Source organism: Schistocerca cancellata, chromosome 6, assembly GCF_023864275.1.
Source record: "Schistocerca cancellata isolate TAMUIC-IGC-003103 chromosome 6, iqSchCanc2.1, whole genome shotgun sequence".
Classification (NCBI taxonomy): domain Eukaryota; kingdom Metazoa; phylum Arthropoda; class Insecta; order Orthoptera; family Acrididae; genus Schistocerca; species Schistocerca cancellata.
The window spans coordinates 502,071,542-502,090,601 of NC_064631.1; the positions used below are offsets into that span (position 1 = coordinate 502,071,542).

Below are 19,060 nucleotides of genomic sequence, written 5' to 3' on the forward strand. Positions count from 1 at the left end.
CACTATCGACGTGACTTACAAATCAGTCACTCGGCCTATTACTTTTATTGTTGTCAGTGATGTGAGCTCCGCTAACCTTTTTGGCCTGGATGCCTTTCAAGCTTTCGGTTTTTCTATCGCTGACACCATACAGTTGGTCTCCGAAGATGTTCCCTATCAATCATTGGAATCTTTGATGTCAGACTTTCCAGATATTTTTGAGGGGGGCCTGGGGCGTGTTTCAGATTTTGAAGCTCATTTAACGTTGAAGGCATCGGCCCGCCCGCGTTTTCTACGCGCGAGGCAGATCCCCTTGGCTCTCCGCCCTCAGGTAAAGGAAGAGCTAGACCGGCTGACAGCCCTAGGGGTCGTTCTTCCCATTTCTTCCATTGAGTGGGCTTCGCCCCTCGTTATTGTAAGGAAGCCCTCGGGAAAATACGTCTTTGTGGCGATTTCAAGGCCACCATTAATTCCCAATTGGTGGTGGACACCTATCCTTTGCCGCGTGCTGATGAATTGTTCTCCGCCGTGGCGGAAGGCCAATATTTTTTGAAAATCGATCTGTCGGAGGCTTATCATCAGATACCACTTGATGAGGACTCCAAACGGCTGGCGGTCGTCAACACCCCGTTTGGCCTTTACCAATACCAGCGGTTGGCCTTTGGAATATCCAGTGCCCCGGCGATATTCCAGCATTATCTTGAGCATGTCATGTCGATAATCTCTCATTGTATTAATTACCTGGATGACATAATTGTCACAGGCCGCAGCACAAAGGAACACTTGCACAACCTTCGCACCCTCTTTCTTAAATTCAGGTCTGTGGGCTTGCGTTGCAACCTGCATAAGTCAACCTTCTTCCAACCGTCCATTGAGTATGTGGGCTACACCATCTCTTGGCACGGCATCCAGCCACTAGGAAGTTTGGTCCAAGCTATCATCAACCTTCCTCGGCCCGCTTCGCTGAAAGAGTTACAAGCTTTTATAGGCAAGATAGCCTATTACCACCGGTTCATTCCCAGGGCTTCCACTATAGCCCACCCCCTGTACTGCCTTCTGCGCAAGGGTGTTCCTTTTGATTGGTCGCCTGCATGCGAGCAAGCGTTCACCTCGTTGAAGGGCCTCCTCACGTCAGCCCCTTGTTCGGCTACTTTTGATCCCCATAAGCCGTTGGTCCTGGCTACAGATGCTTCGCAGTGTGGGGTGGGGGCGGTCCTGGCCCATCGCAACGCAGATGGTTCCGAGCAACCACTGGCGTTTGCGTCTCAAACACTTAGTCCCACGCAGGCCCATTACTCCCAGGTGGAAAAAGAGGCTTTGGCCATTGTCTACGCTGTTACCAAGTTTCACCCTTTCTTGTATGGCACGAAGTTTCAGTTAATCACTGACCATAAGCCGTTAAAATCGTTATTTGGCCCCGCCTCTCATATTCTGGATAGGGCGGCCCACAGACTACAGCGCTGGGCCTTGTTCCTCTCTAAGTACCATTACGAGATTCATTTTTGCCCTACGGGACAGCATGCCAATGCCGACGCTCTTTCCCGTCTTCCGGTGGGCCCGGATCCTACGTTCGATCGAGAGGAGATTATGTGTTTTCATTTGGATGTGGTGTCCCGCCAAGCGGTTGATGGCTTCCCAATCACTAGTTCTCGAGTCGCCAGGGAAATGGCAGCTGACCCTGTTCTCCGGCAAGTAGTTGGCCTCATTCAGCAGGGGTGGTCATCCCGCCCTCTGGGCCGGGCCTCTGACCCTCTTCGTAATTATTTTCTTCTACGAGATCGCCTCTCGGTCTTGGAAGGAATTCTCCTTCTGGCTACCGATGATACAGCTCCTCGCGTGGTTGTTCCTGCAAGTTTACGAAGGGAGGTCCTCACGTTATTACATGAGGGGCACTGGAGTGTTTCCCATACTAAAACCTTGGCTCACAGACATGTGTACTGGCCCAGTATTGACAGAGAAATTGAGCACTTGGTGGCCACCTGTTCCCAGTGTGCAAGCCAACAAGCATCTCCCAGGGCAGCGTTCGCTTCATGCCCGCCGGCAACCCAAGCATGGGAACGTGTTCACATCGTTTTGCGGGCCCGTTTCTCAATGGCTTTTGGCTCATTGTCATTGATGCTTATTCCCGATTCCCATATGTGGTTCGCTGCTCCTCAACCACTTCAGAAGTTGCAATCCAGGCACTAGCAAAAATCTTTTCTGTGGAAGGTCTGCCAATCACCCTGGTCTCGGACAATGGACCGCAATTTATTTCGCAGACCTTCCAGGATTTTTGTAGGGGCTTTGGTATTCGGCACGTTTGCTCTCCCCCCTTCCATCCACAATAGAATGGGGAAGCCGAGCGCATGGCGCGCACATTTAAGACACAGATGAAAAAGTATGTGCACGAATTTCCTGCGGAGGAAGCATTGACGCTTTTCTTGACGGCATACCGGACCACACCAATGGGAGAATGCAGCCCCGCCGAGCTCCTCCATGGGCGTCAGACTAGGACTCTGCTGCACCTCCTTCGGCCTGGTCCTCGCCAGTCTTCACAAAACGGAGTACCTGGCTTTCCACTGGGTATGTCGGTCTGGGCCCGTGGGTTTGGTCGCAATCCACGTTGGATACCAGCGGTGGTCCTGTGCCGAAATGGCCGCCGGCTCTATACCTTGCAGGCAGGGGACCGGGTGGTACGTCGTCACCAAAATCAGCTACGTCCACATTCGGGCACCCACCCTCCGACCTCTCGGACACCGGCTTCCCCATTGCCGGCACCTGTCTTGGTTTCGCAGGGGCGTTACCTCCTCTCCCCGCTGTGACTCTGCCGCACTGCGATGGTTCTCAGCCTTGGCAGCCTCCAGTAGCTCCAGCACCGGCATCGCCATCGTTCGAGATGCCCCAGCGAGAGACGGCCCCCCTAGCAGGCCCGGTTTCTCAGGAGGCTGGTTCACCTGTGGTCATCCCTTCCCCATCGTCCCAGCCACTGGGTCTTGCCCCTCCCGAGGCGGAACAGGATCCAGAGTTAGACAACTTGTCGCCCGTTCTGTCCCGGGCTCCGGTTGTGGGACAACGGGGGCCTCTTCGTGTGGGTCACTTCCAGCCGTATTCGAAGGTTCCGGCTCGAGGGTTGGCAGATCCCCTCGACTCCGGCCTTCCAATGGATGTGGAGGTCATCGCTCCTGCCCGACACTCCATCTTCCGATGCAGTGGATGACAGTGGCTTCACCCCCCGAAGGAGGAGGAGTGCAGTAGCCACCAGAAAGATCGCGGGAGGCGCACATTGGCACGGCGCGTCACAGACGGTAGTTGCTGCAAGTAGAGTCCCGCCCACCAGAGGGCACGCGAGAATTCGGACGCGACCTCTGCCGGCATAACATCAACAACAACAACAACAACAACAACAACTACTCTGGCAGAACGGGCCGTGCCCAGTCAGTTAACATCGGGCATGCCTAGGACACAGTCCCGGTCTACGCTAAGTGAAGTGCAACGTAAACGTGAACAGTGTTACTACAGAAAGAGATTTGTTGATTTTGGAAACAACGTAATATTTTGAAAAATGTCTAGGTTAAATTTTTCTATTCCAAATGGACTTACATTAATGCAGTGAAGTGTTTTATGAAATGTTTTCTGATTATTAATTTAGAACAGATTATAGAACTATATTATGCATCCACTTGAGGACTAACCTACTTACAAATATGCCAGCAATGATTAGCTCACTATGTATTGCTTAAGACAGACTGTAGTGTTAACTTCAGTTAGCCTTATTTTCTTATTAACTGAACTTGTAGAAAAACTAATTATGCATTGAAATAGCCATACTGAAAACAATTTATTGAATAATAAATTTATATAAAACTCAAGCTAACAACATTCTGAAATATTCACATAAATACTACATATTTCTTGACCATTTTGTTCCTTTGTTGTAAGTGTCTCAGGCTTATTCCTCACATCCACATGGTATCTTCAAGCTATCTCAGTCTGATATAGTTTATCTGTATCAAATATTATGATATTATGTTGCTGTTGCTTGTTTGACTACTCCAGTACTGGATTTGTAGTTCGACTTTCTAAACAAGTAGAAAGTGATCTGTGATCCCTTCGTGCTCCTCTGTATGTTCTTACATCTTCTATGCTTTTCTTGTGCTTAATATCTACCAACAGATAATCAATTTGATTTATAATTTTCCTGTCTGGTGATTTTCTATTCTGTTAATGAATCTTCTAAGGGGGAAGATTGTCTAGCTGATTATTATATCTTGAGCAGCCACAAAATTGATTAGCCTTAACACATTATCATTTTATTTCTCACTTAAGCCTACTTTCCCAGTATACATTCAGTATATACTCTCCTGCCCAACCTTAACACAAAATGTCAAACTAAAATTTTTATATTTCTGTTACTCACTCCTTCCACTGCTTTTTCCAGTTCTTAAAAAAACTTGTCTGTTTCCTTTTCTTTACTCACTTCTGTTGGGGCACTTGCCTTTGTAAATGTCATGTCCCCGTATTTGTGTTTAATAGTGAAACATGATAATCATTTATTAAATTTTTTGTAATGCAGTCACACCAAGTTTGTATCTCTCTATTTCTGATATTACTTCCTTAGTAGCTCCTAGTCTGTATAAACTTGTAGTATTGCATATGTCAACTCGTATAACAGTTCAGTAACCAGTCTTGTCTTCTGGGGTAACAAAATGTTTCAAGCCTCATGTATGAAATGTCCTCTGATTGTGTTGTGGGTGCTGTAGAGGGTAAGCCCAGTAGTGGAGATGCCAAGTCACTGCTTCTGAGCCAGCAGCATTTGTAATCATTGTTTTCTCTCCTAGAAGAGCAGGCTTCACCACACCCCTAGAGGCCCCCCCCCCCCCTCTCCTTCCCCCCTGCCCTACTCTGTGGGGTAGATAAAAAAGGAGGACAGATGTTTTGTTGGGAGGCACACTTTGAATCCTCAGTTGAGACCTGTCTCCATAGATTGAAATTACCAGTAACTAAGCTACCACCAGTATAACTCTTATCTTCATTGGAACACACAAACTTTCCTGCCCACATGGACAGTGCTTTGACAAAGTGATGCCCCCTGGTAGAGAATAATAATGGTGTGCTTTACTTAATTATGTTGGAAAAGAAAACCTGTTGAACAGGACTGTCTTTGTTTACTGCATGAAAACGTAAACAACAGTATGATTGTAACTTGGCTTTACCACGTTTTCACATTTTCTTGAGTAGTATAGAAAAATGTGAAAATTTTGATAGGAATTTTAAAACACACACATTTATTGTGTAATCTGTGTTGAAGCAACTGTTACTGCAAGTTGCAGTATATACGTTCTCTTTCATAATACATAAAACTTGCATTTCTCCTTTGTGCAGTATGGCCAGAGAAAAGTCTGTACATAATATAGAGTTAAACCTTACATATGCATAGTGACATTAATACAGATTATAACGTATGATTGCTATAGACAATAAAACAATTGATAAGAAATATGTATGACAATATTAATACAATTTACCACACACATGTTATTTTAGGTATTTCACAGTATTTAGTTAGGTATGTATGCTTATCAGGATAATAAAATGATATATGTAAAAATAAAAACATACCAAGTCAGTTAATACAGGGTGAATCAAAAAGAGCTTTACAACTTTGAATGATATAGAAATCTATTGAGATAACTTACAGAATCTTTAGATGTCGTTTTGTAGCAAACACCTCAAGTTGGATTCAGATAGTGCATCAGCACCCCATTCTGCCACCAGGAGTGCAAAATAGTGCACAGCTAAAAAGGTACTTTCTCTGGTGCAGAGCATGCCCACAGTGTGTGTTGGTTTCATGAAACAAACTCTGAAAAAAACTGTTTGGCGTGAATTTTGCACCGAATATGCTAAAGAACCTCCAAACAAGCCTACAATTTACTCTTGGCACAAGAACTTTTTTGAGATGGGTTGTACACTGTGACATGACAGATCAGCAGGATGCCATCATGTTGATAATTATGCTAAACAGCTTAGGGAGAGCTGTGCCCACAGTCCACAAAAATCCACATGAGATGCATCTCGTGAGATTGGCATTCCACAAAAGATTCTTTGTTGAGCACGACGTAGATGTTTACACATGAAACCATACGGATTCACAATGGCGCAACGCATTACAGATGCATGTAATGTTGCTCATGAGGAATTCTGTGCAGAAATGTTGCATTGGATAGAGGATGACAAGACATTCCTGAACACAATCATCTTCAGCAGTGAGTCAACATTTCATATCAGTGGCATGATAATCACTCACAACTGCAGAATATGGGGCAGCAAAAATCCACATAGAACCCTGTAACACATTGATGACAGCCCCATAGTTAAAGTGTTTTGTGCTCTTAGCAAATTGAAAGTGTATGGCCCTTTCTTCTTCACGGGGGAAGCTATCACAGGTATTGTGTATCTAAATAGGCTTGAAAACTTCTTAAGTCCACAGACTGACAAAGATGACTGAGATGGAATGCTTTACTACCAGCAAGATGGTGCACCATCTCATTTCCTCAAGGAAGTTCGAGGTTTCCTTGATAATCGTTTCACAGGTTGATGGATTGACAGTGAAGGGCCAATCGTGTGCCCACCTCACTCCCCAGACTTGACACCACTGGATTTCTTTCCCTGGGATTTCATTAAAAACCATGTATACGTTTCTTCCCTACAAAACTATTTAGCTGACGGCAGGAAATATCAAATCTATGCTCCCATTGCACAAGTTATGTCCAGTTTACTGCAACGAGCAGGACTGTCTTTGTTTACTGCACGAAAATGTAAACAAGAGTATGTTTATAACTTGACTTTACCATATTTTTCACATTTTCTTGGGTAATATAGAAAAATGTGAAAATTTTGATAGGAGTTTTAAAACACACACTAACACACGAATTTATTGTGTAATCTGTGTTGAAGCAACTGTTACTGCAAGTTTCAGTATATAAGTTTTCTTTAATAATACATAAAACTTGCACTTCTCCTTGGTGCAGTGTGGCCAGAGAAAAGTCAGTACATAGTACAGAGTTAAACCTTACATATGCATAGTGACATTAATACAGATTATAACACACGATTGCTATAGACAATAAAAATTCATTATCAGTGGGACTGATAGAGAAGATCCAACGAAGAGCGGCGCGTTTAATCGTGGTAGCTGGTGAGAGAGCGTATCGGAGATGCTAAACAAACTCCACTGGCAGATGTTACAAGAGGAACATTGTGCATCACGGAGAGATTTAGTACTGAAATTTCGGGACAGCACTTTACAGGAGGAGTCAGACAACATATTATTTCCCCCCACATACATCTCGTGTATTGAGCACGAGGAGAAAATTTAAGAAATTAGAGCCAATGCAGAGTCTTACCGCCAATCATTTTTCCCATGCACTCTTTGTGAGTGGAACAGGATTGGAAGGATCAGATAGTGGTACCAATGGTACTCTCCTCCTCACACCATTAGGTGGCTTGCGGAGTATGTTGTAGATGTAAATGTAGATGTTTGCTGCGTAACAAGTGGTAGTCGTATCGAACCAAAATGACACTTGACCCTTTTACATGAAACTTGAGATTGTTTGCTACAAGATAACACATCAACCGAGACTGTGAGTTATCACAATAAATTCCTGTATCATTCCAAAGTTATGAAGTCCTTTTTGATTCACCTTGTACAAGAGGTAATTTTACATTACAGTACCTCACTTCATTTACCGAGGAATTCATTTACAAAGTAAAAACTGTGTTCCATCAAAAATAACTTCTACTTGTTTCTTTCTGTATCAATTTGATGTCAGTAGGAGACTAACAGAAATAATTTTCCATTACCTTCATCCTACTGGTTAATACGATTTATCTTGTGTGTAGGTTCATAGAAAGGAGACTGCAGTGAACACCCATGAAAGGTAATTTTGTTAACTTTCAAACAGTGGAAAGCTGAGGTTAGAATTTCAACAGTTTTGAAAATAATAGAGTGCTAGTCATCACAAAGATGTCATATTGAGTTGCTAGCTTTCTGTTAGAGATGACTATGCAACTAAAAGGAAGACAAGACAGGAGAAGATTCCCACCAGAAGCATATACCATACTTTAGTCAAGAGGCAAGGCCGAGTTCTGAATTGCAAGTGACCTTATTCCGTGTTAATATATTGTAAAGTAATTAAATGACTTCTCCACTCTATCTTCTTTGCAGGACCAGTATAAATTTGTTTATGATACGTTGGAAGAATATATTGTTTGTGGAAATTCGTGGTTTCCAGTAAAAGAACTATCACAGCGGCTCAAACAAAAATCAATGAAAAATCCTATCACCAAAATGAATGAATATCAGAGAGAGTATCAGGTGAGCAGAATATTGATTTCAGTAGGTATTCCTGTAATCAATTTTCACTAAAATGCTACAACTAATATTAGTTACCAATTTTAGCTATATTAACTGAATTTATAAGGAATAACATTGCATCAGTTGTTATGGTAATGCTTATGAGTGGATATTATAATGGAAACCCTCATTGTTTATTTCTTGACAATATTTGTTTTAGTTGATCTGCAAGCAGACACCCCGTTTCACAATAGGTGATTGTGCAGGTGGGCACAGAGGTGACAACAGAGAAAAAAATCGGGATGTTCTTATTGTGCCACGTAAGTTAACATGCTGAAAAAAGAATTTGAGAAACACACAGATTTCAGTTAAACTTACTGACCACACTTTAAACCTCAAAATACAGATAAACATGGATGTTATATAAGAAATTATATGAATGTATTGTGAAAGAGAAGGACAAATCATAATTTAACTTAAATGGAAAGAGGAAATTTGAGAACCTGTAATTTATGCTTAATAAATAAACATATGTTCCCACATATAAATGTGTGTGCAATCCAATCTACTTGAACATTTTAAGGAAGTTAATCTGTACCTTTGCTTCTCTTTTATTTTATTAAGTTATTAGTTTGGAGTAAGAAAGGAAAATTTAATTAAGAAAAATAAGAAATTATGAAAAACTACACCACATGGATTATTTGGATTTTTTGCAGTGTGTGGGTGGAGTGACACCAAATGAATACTCCATCTCATCTTTCATGTGATGCCCAGAGTCGATGGAATGCATCAATTTGTTCCCTATTACAAACAAAATTATTTGTAAAGCAACATTTTACATGCCCATTCAATAGTCTATTAGTCTAGTACAACATGAGTTTTATTGATATGTGTTAACAAGAACAGTGAAACATGAAGAATAATCATTACCCCAGCAATGACAGTGTTACGGCAGTAGCTACGGCGGTAGCAGTCAGTGTGGACCAGGGTGGTGCTTTCATTGCTGAAGTCCTGGGTATTCTTTGTGTTCCACTGCTCCTGTTAATACATGTTGGTAAAATGAATATTGCACTAGACTAATTCAGGGCCACTCTATCAAATGGTAACATAAAAACCAACTTTAAAAATCATTTTCTTTGTAATGGGGTGCAAACTGATGCTTTCCCTCAACACGGGGCATTGTGTGAAAGATGGAATGAGCAGTTTTTGTTTGAGCAAAACTGAAATTGTAAAAATCTGCCAAAACACAAGAGAAAATGCAGCTAAATGATTCTTAGGAGGAACACTATTTATAATTTTTTTTGTGTCCAATTCTTAATTGCACTATTCATCTCTCTTCTCCTTAATTAGTCTTTACTTCTCACTTCATCTTTATTATCTCTGGGTGGAAGCTGGTGTAATGCTTAACAGTGTACCATCTCTCTGGTGTCTTCCCTTTCTTGTCAATACTGCTCGTCCTAACTACAGGTGCGTCTCTCTCATCTTGGGGTCTGAGTGACCTGCCCTTCCTATTTAAATTTCCCCAACCCATCCCTCTCTCCTGCCCTACAGAGAAACTGTTAGTTCCAAAAGTTAGGTAGTTTCTCCCTTTTACAATTGCAGGTTTCTACTGGTGGTACCATAATTTATTAATTCCAGTATTATAATTTCAACTTGTCACAATCATTCAAGTTTTAGGCTAGCTAGGCTGCTCTATTGACCATAATTTCTGTGGTCTTTCAGGGTCTTTCCTGACGGTAGATTTATAGCTTCACCTTTTGATAGGAACCTGGCTTTTTGACATACATGAAAGATGTACACAAGCATATCCTATGCACCATTACTTAGATCACTGTATGCTTTTAATTCCTTGTGTGTGTGTCTTCATATTGGAAAATTGTTGTATTGTGCCTCTCATCTGGTAGGACCTTCTGATTGTTGTCATAGCATTCTTGCTGCTTTTAACAGCTAAAATAAAACTAGATGTAATCTGTGCACTTATTCCTTTAAATTACATTCAGTTCCTTTTGTTATGACCATATCATCAACTTATAAAATTCAATATTGTATTGTGTCAATTTTCAAATAGAATTTGATCATTACTTCAATGTTCCACTCCTTCAGGAACTTGCCGCACAAATATTAAAAGGTGTAGAAGATACACGGAAATCTGACCTCATCGTTTTGTGAGCTCAATCAGTCATTCATTGTGTTCCATAGATCCCATCAAGAAGGATAGCCTTCAGGGATGTGGAACAATGGAAGGTATACAATAACATGAGACTAGGACATCGTAGAAACTTAAATCTGTTTACTGTATTAATAATAAAGTATCGCTATGCGGATTAATGCTAATCGCACTTATGCCTTGTGAATCTATCAAGTGCATTGGTGAGAAACTTCTACTTTGAGAGAAAGTGCTGCCTCCTCAGTTTTGTTACATTAGCTGCTGTTTATCTGCTATTAGTAGCTTAATATTTTCTTGATTACAGTGGTATTTTTCAAAGAAAATATTTTTTACATTGTAAGTTCTATTCATAGTGCATCATAACTTGTCATAAAGCTATATAATAATCACTACTGTTTGCCATGTAGCAATATACTGAAATATTACATGCAACTGAAAAAGGCAGGACTACAAAATTTGAAGGCAGCAAAAAATTGGCTAACAACCTGTATATTAGTAAACATGAAAATAAATTACAATTTGGAGTGTCGTCAAATCTGAGTTGGGAGTAAAGAACGATTGCTAAGAAATTGTCCAAATAAAAATTAAAAATTGATATAATTATAGATCCTTTTCAAATGTTATTTCAATGATTTCTTCATAAATGTGGCAAAATCAGAAGAAGATATACTGCCACCAGGACAAGGTAGATGTCAACTTTGTAAATATAAAACAAAATGCAGACCTTAAAACATAGTTGAGGCTGTTTATAACATCATTTCTTATCCACTGGTTAAAATTATTAATCAGTCATTTGACGAAGGATATTTCCCAGATGTGTTAAAATGTGCTGAAATAAGACCATTGTCCAAGAAAGGCTCACTAGATGACATGGGAAATTACCACCCCATTTCCCTGCTGCCAGTTTTTGCTATGGTGATAGAAAGGATTGTTGCAAAACATCTTGAAAACTTTCATATAGAAAACAATATTACAGTTAAAAATCAATTTGGATTTCAAAAGGGGAAAAATACAATAAATGCTATCAGGGAATTCACTGAAAAAATAAGCTCTGCTTTAGACACTGGTAAGAAGGCCACAGGTTTTTTTTAAATTTATTTTATTTTATTTTATTTTTATTTATTTTTTAACCAAAGCTTTGGACTCAGTCAGTCGCTTACTACTTCTACACAAGCTAGAGAGGTATGGGATCGTGGACAGGGCATTGCAGTCATTCAAATCTTGAAACTTCCTGGCAGATTAAAACTGTGTGCCCGACCGAGACTGGAACTCAGGACCTTTGCCTTTCGTGGGCAAGTGCTCTACCATCTGAGCTACCGAAGCACGACTCACGCCCGGTACTCACAGCTTTACTTCTGCCAGTATCTCATCTCCTACCTTCCAAACTTTACAGAAGCTCTCCTGCACACAGTTTTAATCTGCCAGGAAGTTTCATATCAGCGGACACTGCACTGCAGAGTGAAAATCTCATTCTGGAAACTCCCCCAGGCTGTGGCTAAGCCATGTCTCCGCTATATCCTTTCTTTCAGGAGTGCTAGTTCTGCAGGTTCGCAGGAGAGCTTCTGTAAAGTTTGGAAGGTAGGAGACGAGATACTGGCAGAAGTAAAGCTGTGAGTATCGGGCGTGAGTCGTGCTTCGGTAGCTCAGATGGTAGAGCACTTGCCCGCGAAAGGCAAAGGTTCCGAGTTCTAGTCTCGGTCGGGCACACAGTTTTAATCTGCCAGGAAGTTTCATATCAGCAGACACCCCGCTGCAGAGTGAAAATCTCATTCTGCATTCAAATCTTATTTGTCAGAAAGAAAACAGAGAGTTATTCTAAATTCAAATGGAGAAAAAAAAAAAATCTTGGACTGGAAAAAGCTTTGTACAGGGATTCCTCAGGGATAAATTTTAGGGCCTTATCTTTTTCTGCTGTACATAAATGTTTTACCTTTAAACATTGATGTTCACTCTGTTTTATTCTCAGATGACACCTCAGTTTTAATTGAAAATGACAATTTAGAACAAATTCATGATAAAGTGAAAAATATAATGGGAAACCTAGAATTTTGGTTTCAGCAAAATGGATTAAAACTCAAGGTCACAAAAACACAATTAGTGCAGTTTAGTGCTAAAACATCTTCAGCATCTCCCATAAAAATAGTGCATGGTGATCAGGAAATGACCGAAGCAAGTTATGTAAAATTTCTAGGTCTAAATCTTGACAAAAATTTAAATTGGAAGGACACGTAAACTTCTTAGCAAACAAACTAAACAGCCTAGCTTATGTGATGAATGTCTTATCTGGTTCCACCCTTATGGACAGCAGGAAGATAGCCCACCACAGCTACTTTGAGACTATAATTCGATATGGAATAATTTTCTGAGGAAACTCCATGAACAGCTCAAGATTACTTACACTTCAAAAGAGAATAATAAGAAACATGTGTTTAGTGCAAAAAAGAACATCATGTTGCCCATTATTTAAAAAATTAAAAATACTAACCATTTCTTCTCTGTACATGTACGAAATTTTTATTTTCATCTATAAAAATCAAAACTCCCTTGACAGTTTTCATTTCAACCACAATTCCAGTACTTGTCACAGACACAGTTTCAAACTTCCCTCTCATAATTTAAAACTTTATGCTCAAACACCATTGTACATGGGATTAAAAATTTACAATAAATTAAATAACACAAATCTGTTAAATATGGAGTTTGACCCACTAAAGAGATTGTTATTTAATACACTAGTGGAAAAATGTTATTATTCAATTGAAGAATTCATGCAGGACAGTTCAGCAATTTGAAAAGAAAAGAAACAATAAAAATTATGTATTGTATAATAAATAGTTAATACATTGTATAAATTGTATTGCAAGCTGCAAAATATGTTCTTGTTAAATTGTTCATGTGTAAAAATGCAGAAATACCTGCTGAAATACGTTAATTATTATAACTTTTTTTTTAAGTAATGTGATGTGACTCCAGTACAAAAATCTCCAATTTGTAACTGTATTTTATGAGACGAATAAACTACATTCAACGAAAGTGAGATGTAGAATATTTATACCCATTTTTCTTTTTATGATGTCATTCACAAATTATCTTCTGTCGTGATTTTACTTCTTCATGACTTCCCATGAATTATAAGTGCTTATAATGTAACAATCAACACTGTACTGTTGAGAAGAGTTTATTTGTCTTTTTTCATCTGCTTCCCATTGAACTTGTATAGCCAAGCTGTATTTACACACGGACAAGGATGATTCAACAAGAACTTGGGAAATTGGAACTACACATTGATCTTTTGATGATGGCCATTTGAAAGCATTAGCAGGACCATGAGGTTTCATAAAGTAGACGGTTATATCTTGCAGCTCATGAGAGACACTTATTACCTGTCCCACACACCAGTGACTGTCATACACACAAGAAATAAAGTGTCTCTCACTAAAAGTCTTCTAATGTATACTGTGGTCTCTGCATTTCACATGCAGTAACAGGCTGCATTTCATGGAGAACCATTCTTGTATTATATGGGCCACTCAGGGATGCAATCCAGTAGTGACTTGATTGACTTCCTACCACAGTCTTCATAGTAGACCACTCTTCTCTCTTTTTTAAAACAGAATTCCCCTAATGCACTTTCATTTAGAATTAAGAGCTTCATGTTTGTTACTAATGTTGATATGGTGTGTACAAGTCCAGTAGCATCTCTTACAGCATCAACAGCTTCATGCTGGAGATTAAATCTTTTTGCAAGATGTTTACAGAGACCTCCTATCACATAACATGCACTTTTTCGATGACCTGATGCTGAAAATTTACATTTTTTGTCTTAATTCCTGTATTACAGTGTTGAGCAGGCTCATAAAGCTGAAAGTGGTTTTTAAAATGAAATGTTGCACCATCAGTCAAATACACGTGTTTAGGAAATGCATGGTCTCTAGATTCTATGCCATTAGTTATCATGCTGACAGTGTAGCATGCATGTGCACTGTCATAAATGAGATCATCACTGACAATAGCAAGACAGTATGATGTCCCAAGGAAGTGAGCAACACACATGATTTTTGATACCATGCCTGTGATGTGTGCCAGTGGTAACTTTAAATTTCATTCTGCAAAACAACAGACCAATTCTCAGCAAAGCCAAAATGAATAGCTAATGTGTTGGCATTCTGGGATGTGGTTGATTTTACTTCTGCTATGCCCTGTCTGTGGAACCTGTGGATATGATTGTGAGCCATTCCTTTCATGACCCAATGCCTAACCTCTGTAACAAACTTCTCTGGCTCTGCTGTCTTCTTCACCAACTCTCCTCCCTCCCATAACACATAGGTTATGTCATTATCAGTATCCTGAAGGTGTAATGCTTCAACTGTCATCACCTCAGCAGCAGGACACTTTGCACACTTCTGCAATCAACATTTATCTTGTGGCTCTTGACATATGCACAGAAGCATCAGGTTTAACAGACAAGTTTCAAATTAGTGCAGTAAATACATATGCATACTTCCTTCACTGGCTGGTATTTTGCCCATTTCAGTCGTAAGGAGTAGAATTTTGTGAGACCAATTTTTAAATTCTGGTTCTCCTTTTTCATTAGGATCATTCTTATTGATTTTGTCACATTTCTTTTTTACCTTTTTAAATTTTTCACTAACAGAGACAACATCAACCTGGTTAGGACTTTGCCTGCTGCAATCTTTGTCATGCCTCAGGAAATATTCCAGAGCCACAGTAAGAACCTGGGCATGCCCAAATTCCTTTCTCATTCTTTTTTTATGAGCTTTTGAAATCAAGTAATGTGAGGAAGTGGGTATGTATTCGGTAACTGCTGCTTAGAGAAGCTACCTGGTATCAGTATCAGTTAACTATACCTTCTCAGTACAGGTGGCTGCTGAGATAGCAGTATTCAGGTTTTGAAACCATACATCACATTTCATGCCATATCACTGTCTTCAGGTTCTGCACAAAGTGTCTGCATTATACACATCACAAAGTTTTGAAGATGTTGCCTATGTAATATTTGTTTTCTTCCCTTTTTTTATATACCCACTATCTTCTTGTGCTTCTTACCTTTCCTCTTTCCTGGAGGTTTAAGGGGGGGGGGGGGGGGGGGGGGGGAGATATAGTAAGGGCTTCAGCAGAAATGCTAACATTCAATGCGTCAACAACATCACACCCAGGAATATAAACATCTGCACTGTCTTCTTCAGTTTCACATTCGGTTGATGGTGATCGTTCAGGTGCGTTGTCACTGAATTTCTTCTTGTAGTGCACAGTGGATGTGATACTAACACCATTACTTGAGGACCAAGGTATTTCTGGATTTACTCTGACAGATTTCCAACAACTGTGAAGCATTTTTCACTTTTCTGAAACACCACCCTCTTGTGTCTTTCTTTCACAGTCCACACACATCACTCTTTCAGTACAGTGTTTCCTCACTGACATTGTATCTAACAGAAAGTTCAAACCAAACACAAAACTTGATGCAGAATGGTTTATGTGCAAGTTCTTACTCATTTGTTATAAATATAATTGTGCTGGAAACAGTGTTGCCAACATGCATATTGTATGCTAGAAATTCAGTTATGTGAAGCACGCAGAATGTTGAAAAATATTTCTCACTAGTAACATATTAACCAAACAATATTTTCTGTAACTCTCAAAAGTTTCATATGGATGTTTCTGAGTAAATAATTCATAAAAACTTGTAAAAATGCAATTTTTTACACATTTAGTAATAAATATTTACGTAATACAGATAAATGCAGCAGAGAATATTCTGTTTATAATTACATCAGTGGTATCTGGTAATATGACAGAAAAGACAGCTTTCTGTGACTTTCAAAATTATAAAAAAAACTTTAAGTGGAAAAATTTAATTAAATTTTGTATTTTCATCTAAAATTTGTAAGTTAAAGGAAGTTCGTAAGTTTGCAGATGTCAACTAAATTTCAACACATTAAGGGGGAGCCTTAATGCAGAACATCTGCCAGGTTTCCAATACTTTTGGTTTATTTGATCTTTCTTTTTTGTTCTCTCCCTCTCCATCTCCCTCTACTGTTTTAATAGCTTTTTCAAAGCGCTGTACCATTTACAAAAATTAAGATAAAATGAAAATACTTTATTTCTTAACACTTAAGGTACAGAAGTCTAATATATATTTTTTCCAGAAAACTTAATGACCTCGAGTTAATATGACCTGTATGATTTGAGATGAAATCACACTGTTAGACTTCTACATCTACATCCACATCCATACTCTGCAAGCCATCTGACGGTGTGTGGCGGAGGGTACCCTGAGTACCACTATCGGTTCTCCCTTCTGTTCCAGTCTCGTATTGTTAGTGGAAAGAAGGATTGTCGGTATGCCTCTGTGTGGGCTCTGATCTCTCTGATTTTATCCTCATGGTCTCTTCGCGAGATATGCGTAAGAGGGAGAAATATACTGCTTGACTCTTCGGTGAAGGTATGTTCTCGAAACTTTAACAAAAGCCCATACCGAGCTACTGAGCGTCTCTCCTGCAGAGTCTTCCACTGGAGTTTATCTATCATCTCCGTAACGCTTTTGCGATTACTAAATGGTCCTGTAACAAAGCGCGCTGCTCTCCGTTGGATCCTCTCTATCTCTTCTATCAATCCTATCTGGTACGGATCCCACACTGCTGAGCAGTACTCAAACAGTGGGCGAACAAGCATACTGTAACCCACTTCCTTTGTTTTCAGATTGCATTTCCTTAGGACTCTTCCAATGAATCTCAGTCTGGCATCTGCTTTACCGACGATCAACTTTATATGATCATTCCATTTTAAATCACTCCTAATGCGTACTCCCAGATAATTTATGGAATTAACTGCTTCCAGTTGCTGACCTGCTATTTTGTAGCTAAATGATAAGGGATCTATCTTTCTATGTATTTGCTGCACATTACACTTTTCTACATTGAGATTGAATTGCCATTCCCTGCACCATGCGTCAATTCGCTGCAGATCCTCCTGCATTTCAGTACAGTTTTCCATTGTTACAACCTCTCGATACACCACGGCATCATCTGCAAAAAGCCTCGGTGAACTTCCGATGTCATCCACAAGGTCATTTATGTATATTGTGAATAGCAACGGTCCTATGACACTCCTCTGCGGCACACCTGAAATCACTCTTACTTCGGAAGACTTCTCTCCATTGAGAATGACAGGCTGCGTCCTGTCATCTAGGAACTCCTCAATCCGATCACACAATTGGTCTGATAGTCCATATGCTCTTACTTTGTTCATTAAAAGACTGTGGGGAACTGTATCGAACACCTTGTGGAAGTCAAGAAACACAGCATCTACCTGTGAGCCCGTGTCTATGGCCCTCTGAGTCTCATGGACAAATAGCGCAAGCTGGGTTTCACACGACCGTCTTTTTCGAAACCCATGCTGATTCCTACAGAGTTGATTTCTAGTCTCCAGAAAAGTCATTATACTTGAACATAATACGTGTTCCAAAATTCTACAACTGATCGACGTCAGAGATACAGGTCTATAGTTCTGCACATCTGTTCGACGTCCCTTCTTGAAATCGGCGATGACCTGTGCCCTTTTCCAATCCGTTGGAACGCTTCGCTGTTCTATAGACCTATGGTACACCACTGGAAAAAGGGGAGCAAGTTCCTTCACGTACTCTGTGTAAAATCGAACTGGTATCCCATCAGGTCCAGTGGCCTTTCCTCTTTTGAGCGATTTTAATTGTTTCTCTATCCCTCTGTCGTCTATTTCAATATCTAGTGTATTGTCATCTGTGTGACAGTCTAGAGAAGGAACTACAGTGCAGTCTTCCTCTGTGAAACAGCTTTGGAAAAAGACATTTAGTATTTCGGCCTTTAGTCTGTCATCCTCTGTTTCAGTACCATTTTGGTCACAGAGTGTCTGGACATTTTGTTTTGATCCACCTACCGCTTTGACATACGACCAAAATTTCTTAGGATTTTCTGCCAAGTCAGTACATAGAACTTTACTTTCGAATTCATTGAACGCCTCTCACATAGCCCTCCTCACACTACATTTCGCTTTGCGGAATTTTTGTTTGTGTGCAAGGCCTTGGCTATGTTTATGTTAGCTGTGAAGTTCCCTTTGCTTCCGCAGCAGTTTTCTAACTCAGTTGTTTTACCACGGTGGCTCTTTTCCATCTCTTACGATCTTGCTTGGCACATGCTCATCTAATGCATATTGTACGATGGTTTTGAACTTTGTCCACTGATCCTCAACACTATCTGTACTTGAGACAAAACTTTTGTGTTCAGCCGTCAGGTACTCTGTAATCTGCTTTTTGTCACTTTTGCTAAACAGAAAAATCTTCCTACCTTTTTTTAATATTTCTATTTACGGCTGAAATCATCGATGCAGTAACCACTTTTTGATCGCTGATTCCCTGTTCTGCATTAACGGTTTCAAATAGTTTGGGGCTGTTTGTCACCAGAAGGTCTAATACGTTATCGCCACAATTCGTTTCTCTGTTTAACTGCTCAAGGTAGCTTTCAGATAAAGCACTTAAAAAAATTTTACTGGATTCTTTGTCCCTGCCACGCATTATGAACGTTTGA

At 40.1% G+C, this 19,060-nt stretch overlaps 1 protein-coding gene across 1 annotated transcript in view; it reads left to right on the plus strand.

Moving 5' to 3' along the window:
• LOC126190835 (receptor-type tyrosine-protein phosphatase kappa) overlaps positions 1 to 19,060 on the plus strand; it is a 707,747-nt gene that overhangs the window by 558,956 nt on the left and 129,731 nt on the right. The window contains exons 8-9 of the mRNA XM_049931411.1: positions 8,183 to 8,332; positions 8,532 to 8,631. Of these exons, the coding sequence (XP_049787368.1) occupies positions 8,183 to 8,332; positions 8,532 to 8,631 (250 nt within the window). The remainder of the gene's footprint in view (positions 1 to 8,182; positions 8,333 to 8,531; positions 8,632 to 19,060) is intronic.